Raw genomic sequence first — 8,890 nt, 5'->3', positions numbered from 1 at the left:
TTCTCCTCCTCCTCCCCCTCCTCCCTCCTCCTCCTCCTTCTTCTTCTTCTTTTTTTTGTTTAAAGATTTTATTTATTTATTTGACAGAGCAAGAGAGCACAAACGGGGAACAAGGGGAATAGTAGAGAGAGAGAGAGAAGCAGGCTCCCCACTGAGCAGGGAACCCGATGCGGGGGCTCGATCCCAGGACCCTTAGATCATGACCTGAGCGGAAGGCAGACGCTTAACCATCTGAGCCACCCAGGCGTCCCAACTTATCTTTCTGCTTATGATGATGTGTGAGATGATAAAATGCCTACATGATGAGATTGAAGGATATAGGCAATGTGATGTGACCTAGAGTTAGGCTACTATAGATTGTCTGACCATGTGTCAGAAGGAAGGTAATCTGCTTCCAGACTGTAGTTGACCATAGGTAACAGAAACCAGAGAAAGCATAGCCATGGATAAAAGAGGACTAGTATATACCCTATTTATTAGCAGTATCTGCTCTTGGTATTAACTTGTTTGTTAGCTTTTTTTTTTTTTTTTGAGTGGTTTATGGTTTCTAGGAGGAAAGAATACCTGTAATATATATTTGAAAATTGTTGTTCTGTAGTTTCAGTGAAATATAGGGGTGGGAAATTGTCATTCTGTTGTATATAATCCTTTCTAATACTTACATACAAAATGACTATTGCTGTCTCTGTTTTGCAGTGGGAAAATAGCCACAGAGAATGTTTTTTCTCCTTAACATTCTAAGACTTTCCGTCCTCATGGAGAGATGTGATGTGATTCATCTGGTTTACTTTTTTGTATTAAAGTATAGTAGACCCTGTCTTCTTTTATGGAAATGCAACATAAGGCTAGAGATAAGCTTCCTATCAGTTTAGCAAGTTCTGTTTGGAGGAAGTATGTACTGAATATAATATTTGGTTTGATTTTTTGTTCACAATTTCCCATGGTTAGGACAGTAGTTTTCTACATATATCAGTAGGCAGTAATGATTACTTCAAAGCTTCCAAAGCCAGATACTACACCTGCATGTTCCAACAGGGTTGCTGAATTTATTCCCAAGATGTATGGTAGTGCATACTTTGTATTACTGAGATTGAGTAAGGAAAAGTTACAATGTTGTCTACCAGCTGTGCACATTAATATTAAAATAATTTGGATTTTTTTTCACTTTGCCTGTCTTCTCTGTAGTTGCACTATTTGCTTAAGTGAACAAGTGAAACGTTGCTCTTTATCTTAAGGATTTGTAACAACTTGAAGCATAGAATTCTATAATGAAGTGAAACAATTTTCTTTTTCTTTTTCAGGTTCAGCTCAGCTAATATTTAACATAACCAAATCTGTAGAATACACTGCTTGCAACGAAAGTGTTATCATCCCATGCTTTGTTAATAATGTGGAGGCAACAAACATTAATGAAATGTATGTAAAGTGGAAATTAAAAGGAAAAGACATTTTCACCTTTAATGGAGCTCTACAAAAGACCACTCACGGTGATAACTTTAAGAGTACAAAAATCATACCGCAAAAATTACTAACTGGCATTGCCTCTTTGGAGATGGACAAGGCAGAGGCTGTTGTAGGAAACTACACTTGTGAAGTCACCGAACTAAGCAGAGAAGGTGAAACCATCATAGAACTAAAATATCGAATTGGTAAGATTTCTATAAAAGTTTCCCATTTATTTGTCCCGTAGTGTCCTGATCCTGTTAGAAAGGAAGCAGAATGGGCCTAGGTACTCCTTTGAATCAAAAAACAGGTATTAATAATAAATGTTGATGGAATGTTTAACAGCTTTAAGATCACGAGTTTTATCTTATTCTGCTTTTCAGAATAAAACTCCTTTGTTGTTGGTTAATTCGTATATTGTGTGGTTCTCAAACTTTTGGTTCGAGGACGGTTCTGTTGGGGCAAGCAATCCTGAGGTCATCTACTCTGCATTTCTGTTTGTTGCCATCAAAAGTACTTTCTTTCATGTGATTAATTTTCCAGTCCCTTCCCAATTATTTGGCCTTTTTTTTTTTTTTTAACCCTACACTTTGATCAAGGGTTGACAAGTCCCAGCCATGTCCCCTTTGCAGAGAATAGATTAGAAGGAGAATCAGGAGATTAAAAAATCAGGTTATCATGGATGAGTCCTTGAGGTTTCCTGTGCTTATCTTTGCTTTGGTGTTTTTTTCACTGGCCAAGATTTAGAAGAACTAGAGATCCAATTCAGTGTATTTGAATTCAGCCTTGATTATAGCACCATGATTTTGTTCTTTTTCACAAACTTGGCTTGGTGAGTTGTATAAAGCAGTAGTTAGCTGAAGTAAACAGCCTGCTTTCTTTTCTTTTCTTTCTCGTGCCAGCTGATTTCTTCAACTACATGGAAGTGCATTATGACTTTCTGTTTTGAAATACCTGTTTACAATCACTAGACATATGTCTAGTGATTTTAGGATTACACCATACTTTGAGAACCTATGCTTTAGAGGGAGCAGAACAATTCAATTGGATCAACTCTTTGCCTTCTATTCTTCTAGCGTTCATGGTTATAAAATGTCTGTTACCAGATTGAGAGTGGGCTGTTTAGTTTGATGGAATATTTTGACATGGTTTAGGATCAGGAATCAGGAGATCTAAATTCTATCCCCTATTCTGCAACTTAATTATTTGCCTATATGATTTTGAGAAGTTTCTTCTCTGAATCCAAGTTACCTTATTTCTATGATGGGGAAGAAAATAGATCCCTGCTTTTATGTGTCCTACAGTGTAATGAGCATCAACTGAGGTCTCTTGTGTGTAAGTTCTGTGTCAACCAAAGTGCTTTGCAAATGTTGGTTGTGTTCCTGGGATGTTTATTTTATGAAGTAAGATAAGTTGTTGAAGCTGGCCCGGGATATTGTGAGAGGGATTTCTGTACAGTGAGGAATGGGCAGGAGGTAGCTTAGATTAGGTTGGCAGAATTTGGAAGGCGTTTCTGCTAGAAAATGTCTTACATTGTAACTTTTATTAATTTGGTATTTATTTGGACTAGGGAGCTTTTTTTTTAAAAAAAAAAGTATGACCTTCAGCACGGTGTAATCATTCAAACACAGTGACTGGAATTAGATAATCTAATACCTAGCTGAAATTTTTCTGAAGGAATACATACATACATACATACTTTTGTGGGAATAGAAAAATAAGACCAGGGAGAAGCAGTAATTTTGGAGTGTAGTATCAGTCACTGAGAGGCAAACTGTTAAACTCTAGATGTGAAATTTGAAAGGCTTGACAATGGAATGAAGATGGATGGGGAGGAAGCACCAGTATCTGAGATGAAAACAAAGTTTATAATTTTAAGGATGTGTGATTATCTTTTTTTGTTTTCAAAGTATCCTGTAAAAAAAAATGAGTTGTACGTACCTTTCGGGCCATTAAAATGAGAAGGTGATGTTTTGTTGCAGAGCATGTAGAAGACTCTACCAGAGGTCTCAGACATTTGACTTTGCACCCAATTTTGGTGTTTGAAATAATTAAAGGTTCATAGGAAATTGCAAAGATAGAACAGAAAGGTGCTATCTACTCTTTGCCCGGTTTCCCCCAGTGATTACTTCTTATGTATTTGTAGTAAAATATCAAAACCAGCAGATTCACAATGGTACAATGTGTGTATATTTCCTTGTCATTTTATCATACGTGTATTTTTAAGTAACCACCACCACAGTCACGATACAGAACTACTACTCCATTGACACAAAGATCTTCCTCATGAGCCTCTTTATAGTCACCTGCCCCTCCAACTACCCCCAGCCTGGCAATCATTAATGTGGTCTCTGTGGCTGTGATTTTGTCATTTCAACAGTGTTGTTTAAGTGGAATCATACAGTATTTCGAGATCGGCTTGTTTCAGTCAGCACAGTGCCCCTGAGAACTACACAAGTTGTTGTGCGTATCGAGAGTTCATCCTCTCGCTCTCTCCTTCTCTCTCTCTGTGTCTCTGTCTCTCTCTTTGGCTGAGTAGTAGTAGTCCATGGTATGGGTACATCACAGCTTGTTTAACCGTTCACCTATTGTAGGACATTTTGGTTGTTTCCAGCTTTGGCTATTACAAATGAAGCTGCTGTGAACAATCGTGTACAGGTTTCTATGTGGACGTAGTCGTCTTCATTTCTCTGGATAAATGCCCAGAAGTACGATTACTGGGTTATACGTAAGTATACACTTAGTTTTTAAAGAAACTGCCAGACTGTTTTCCAGAGTGGTTTTTTCATTTTACATTCTTTTCAGCAGCATATGAGCGATCTAGTTTCTCCACTTCCTTGCCAGCGTCTGGTGTTGTCTCTGTTTTACACCCATTTTTGACTGGAGAAGGAAATAAACCCCCTCTGCTCAAAAATGTTAATTTGGGGCAGGACTCTTACTGTGGAATACAAAGTTACTGTAGTAGAGGCACTTACCCATCATGTGGACTTTAGGGAGTTAGGCAGTAGAAACCATTTTTACTATGTTGTGCTTTTTTTTTTTTTTTTTTTTTTTTTTTTTTTACAAATGTAGGCATAAAGGAGGAATAGAAATTACTTAATAGAGAATTCTACTTAGTGGAATGTGGAGTAATGGTGACCATTTGTGTTCTTTTTTTTTTTTGAGCACTAGGACTGAATATGTGGAAGCACTGTATGTGAATTAGAGTTTTATATACCTCTGGTGTCTGTGTATAGTATCGTACCATGGAAGGAGCACAGGACTTGAATTTAGAAAGCTTTTTCTATACTTCACCATTTTCTAGTTTAAGAAAACTTGTTTGAAGAACTCAACCTATGTGGTCCTCAGTTTTGTCTCTAAAATGGTTATACCATCTCCATGACACAACTGAAATGTATATAAGTTAATATCTCTCTTTCTTAAAAAGATTTATTGAGTACCTACTATGTGCCAGGCACTGTGCTAGACACTATGGATTCAGTGATGACTAAGACATGATCCCTAGTTTCAAGGAAATGATAGCAGTATAAATAAGAACAGTAAAATAACCTAACATTTATTTGAGCACATACAAGATACTTCATGTACATTGTGTCCTGTGATCTTCTCAAGAACTCTAGGAGATAGACATAGGTTTTACCATTTAACAAATGAGGAAACAGGTGAGATTTAAACTGCTTGTTCAAGATTTGAGTCACAGCCAGGATTTTAACCTAGATCTGTCTGTCTTCAAAACCCAAGATTTTTACAACCATGCTATATGGTTTCTTTGAAAACACCTTGTAAATAGCCAAATACTAAATGTAAATAATAGTTATAACAGTTATTAATATCTATATTGATATTATTAATAATACAAAAACTTGGAGACTTAAAATTTTACATTTCTCCAAGTAAGTTATTAAGGTTTTGTTTTAAAAAGGTAAGTTCAAATTCAGTAGAGTTGCCATTTCCGTCATTCTCAGCATGACCTATGTTAGGCTCATGAGGTTGGCATGAGGGCATTGCAAGATCCTTGCAATAGTTCTCTAGTGCAATGTAACAAATAACAAATGTAGTGGCTTAAAACAGCACCCGTTTATTAGCTCACATCTTGTAGGCCACAGTTCTGGTCATGGTGTAACTAGGTTCTCCACACAAAGTCTTAACGAGGCTAAAATCAAGGTGTTGGCCAGGCTGTGTTCTCATGTGGAGTTCTGGGTCCTGTTCCAAGCTTACATGATTGTGGTAGAATTCAGTTCCTTGTGATTGTAGGATGGAAGTCCCTGTTCCTTTGCTGTATGTCCACTAGGGGATTCTCTTCCCTCCTGGAGGTTGCCTCATTCTTTGCCACATGGCCTCTTCCACATGTAAAGCCAGCAAAGAAGATCCTTTCTCCCGTAGAATCCCTCTCACATATTGAATTCTTGTACAGGAAGAGCACAGACCCTTTTAAGGGCTCATTTGATTAGACCAGCCCCCTCTCTCCCAAAGGCAGTTGCTCTTTAGTGAAGCCAACAGGTCGGGCACCTTACTCACATCATCAAAATCCCTTTTCACATATGACACAACATAATCATGGGAATGAAATCCCTCATATTCACCGTCCCATCCCTTCTTCAGGGGAGAGGGAATTACAAAAGGCTGATTGTAGGGAGTAGGATTTGGCCACCTTAGAATTCTGGGTTATGTAAGAAACTGGGGGCTGTAGCCTAGTCAAGTCGACACATCAAAAAAGTCATCACAGTCCTGAAACATCAAATAAAAATTTGGCTTGAATTGTAATGTTGTAAATTTTATCCTGATCTTCTTTTGTGGAAACTGGTGTTTGTGAAGGTTTACCATGTATATGTTTGAAAGAAAGGCGTACTTACATTGATTAAAGTGATCTTTCCACTTTTTCCAGTTATCCCATTTTGTACACAGTGATAAGGGAAATGAAGTACTGGGTTTTTATAACACTTAGGCTGGGAAGAAAAATTTAAACACTCATTCATAGACCATACTCTCTTAATATCATTTCTTTGCTTTTCTACTAATGAGTTCACCTTCCTGAGAGCCGTGCTGTCTGAACAGGAATTGAGGAAGAGTAATGGGCAGAGTTGTCAGCCATAGCTTGAATGGAATAACATTGCCTTTGGATTAGCTTTCTTAATCCTAAAGTGGAAAAATACCTGATATTGTTCTTAGTCCATTTTAAGCTTATTTTCTTAGTTTCATAGACATTCAAAATTGTGAAGGACCTTTGAGAAGTATCTTGTCTCTTTTCTCCCATTGAGGAACAAGAGTTAAAGTCATCTGACAATAGTATCAAAACAAATCAATAGCTTAATGGGCATATAAGTGGTTTTATATGAAACATTGGCTTTTTCCCCCCAGTACCTCATTTGGTTCTTGAACGTCCAATTAGGTGATCCTCACACTCTCCACCTTAACAAATTAGAGAGGTAACACATTCATGTTAGTGAGAAGAGATAAGTTACAGCAGAGGTGTGCAGCAGTGAGTTTGAACTGAGAGAATGATGGAGCACCCCCTCCATGCACGTGCATGTGCTCACACACATACACACACACTTACTATGGAGAACATATTAAAATCTTGGGATGGGGGCTGAGAGGCGAGCCTGTGTGAAGTTTGAATAGACCTTCTGATAAGTTTCAGTTAAGAATCACTTAGACAATGGTGTTTATTGTTCTATAATCCCGCCTTCTGTATGTCACTGCAGTGTCTCTTACACTTCTTATTTCCGCAGAGAGGCTTGGAGTCCTCCAGGAGTCATTTAGTCTCTCACTGTCTAATTCATGAATTACTTCTATCACGCCCCAGGAAGTTATCATTCAGACTTCTTACCTGAACACTTGACATGAGGAAATTCTCTTACTTCCCAAAGGATCTCAGTCTACTAGTAGGCAGTTCCAGTTCTAACTTAAGTCAGGCTAGAATTTGCAGTCCTGTAATTTCTCTTTCATGAGGAGGGCTATGGTATTTCCCTCCCAAGCTTATTCTTCTCTAAGTTTGAGATCCCCAGTTCTTCCAGCCATTGCTAATGGTTTCAGGATCCCCATTCTAGTCACCTTTTGGAACAATTTCCTGTTATGTCTTTAAATGTGATGAGTGAAAATGTACTCAAGACCGTGTTTGCGGGTCACACCTTGCCTTCCTGCCACTACCCAATTGCTGCAGCAACTTTCTGATTGATCCCGCTTCTGTAATCCATTCTCCACATGACTGGCAAAGATTTTAAATGAATCATAGTCATTTTTCTCCCCTGTTTGAAGCTTTCCAGCCACTTAGCATTGCTCTTACAATAAAATCCAAACTCTCATAACAAGCTGTTGAGACCCAACATTATCTTGCGCCAGCAAGACTCTTCCCATCTCCTCTTGTATCAATAAATTCTAGCCACCATTTACTTGCTTGAACTTGCTATTCCTTCGGTGTCTCTTCTTCCCTTCTTCATGTGCCTCAGATCCAGTTCCTTACCCCAGAGACCTCTCCTTACTACCCACAAAACTCTGATCTTCAATTCCTCCCCTTCCTCGAGCTCGTGGCCCCACCTGCCATGTTCACTGTCAGACCTTAAATGTCTAGAATACCCTATCCATGGTGTGATTTCAATAAATATTCATGAAGTGAAAAATGGTGGTCAGACTGTGGTCAGACACACCTCGTATTAATAGGTTTCTATCAATATATCCTGAGATTGTTTTGTTGCATAGGGAGGGAGGTCAGTGAAAGGACATTTCATTGTCCGCTCGTCTTAAACACATACTGATTATGTTGATCAGATACTGGCTGTATTTTGAATGTAGAGCCTGTAAGATTTGCTGTGGGACTGGGTGTCGGGTGTGAGAGAAACCAAGGAGTCGAGGATGACTGTAAGGTTTTTGGTCTGAGTAATTGGAAGAGTCAGCACTACCAAAATGGGGAAACCCGAGCGGGGAGATTTAGTGAAGTAGGTGGAGGGGTATCAGAAGTCCACTGGGACATGAAAACTTCAGATACTTAAGATCCTTGGTTCATTATAGATCTTGGATACCAGCCGTTTATCCATAGGGAGGGGGGGATGGGGTAACCGGGTGATGGGTATTAAGGAGGGCACGTGTTGTAATGAGCACTGGGTGTTATATGCAACTAATGAATTGTTGCACACTACATCAAAAGCTAATGATGTGTACTGTATGCTGGCTAATTGAACACAATAAAAAAATAAAAAAAGATCCTTGGTTCCCTGTGCCTCAGTTTCCTCAGCATTAAGGGGTTAATAATTCCTCATACAATAATTGTGAGAATTTGAGGAGTTAATATAGACAACTCAAAATAATAGAGAAAATAGATAGGGAAAATAAATTGATTAGGAATAGTCATTAGATCATAGAGCTTTTATCAGATTCTTTGGGCATTAGATGTGAAAACCTTAAGCATAATTTACAAAATTTTTTCCTGGTAGATTTTAGGCCAGATTAA

At 38.3% G+C, this 8,890-nt stretch overlaps 1 protein-coding gene across 8 annotated transcripts in view; it reads left to right on the top strand.

Annotated features, from left to right (window-relative positions):
• Window positions 1–8,890, top strand: part of CD47 (CD47 molecule) — a 46,201-nt gene that overhangs the window by 11,629 nt on the left and 25,682 nt on the right. For all 8 annotated transcript variants that reach the window (XR_004624631.1, XR_004624632.1, XR_004624633.1 and 5 more), the window contains exon 2: window positions 1,302–1,649. Coding sequence is in view for 5 of the 8 variants with exons in the window: in XM_034657911.1 (XP_034513802.1) it covers window positions 1,302–1,649 (348 nt within the window). In the remaining 3 variants the exon portion in view is untranslated. The remainder of the gene's footprint in view (window positions 1–1,301; window positions 1,650–8,890) is intronic.

This window comes from Ailuropoda melanoleuca, chromosome 1 (assembly GCF_002007445.2).
Source record: "Ailuropoda melanoleuca isolate Jingjing chromosome 1, ASM200744v2, whole genome shotgun sequence".
Taxonomy (NCBI): Eukaryota; Metazoa; Chordata; class Mammalia; order Carnivora; family Ursidae; genus Ailuropoda; species Ailuropoda melanoleuca.
The sequence above is the reverse complement of the archived record's forward strand: the minus strand, read 5'-3'. Positions and strand labels throughout refer to the sequence as shown.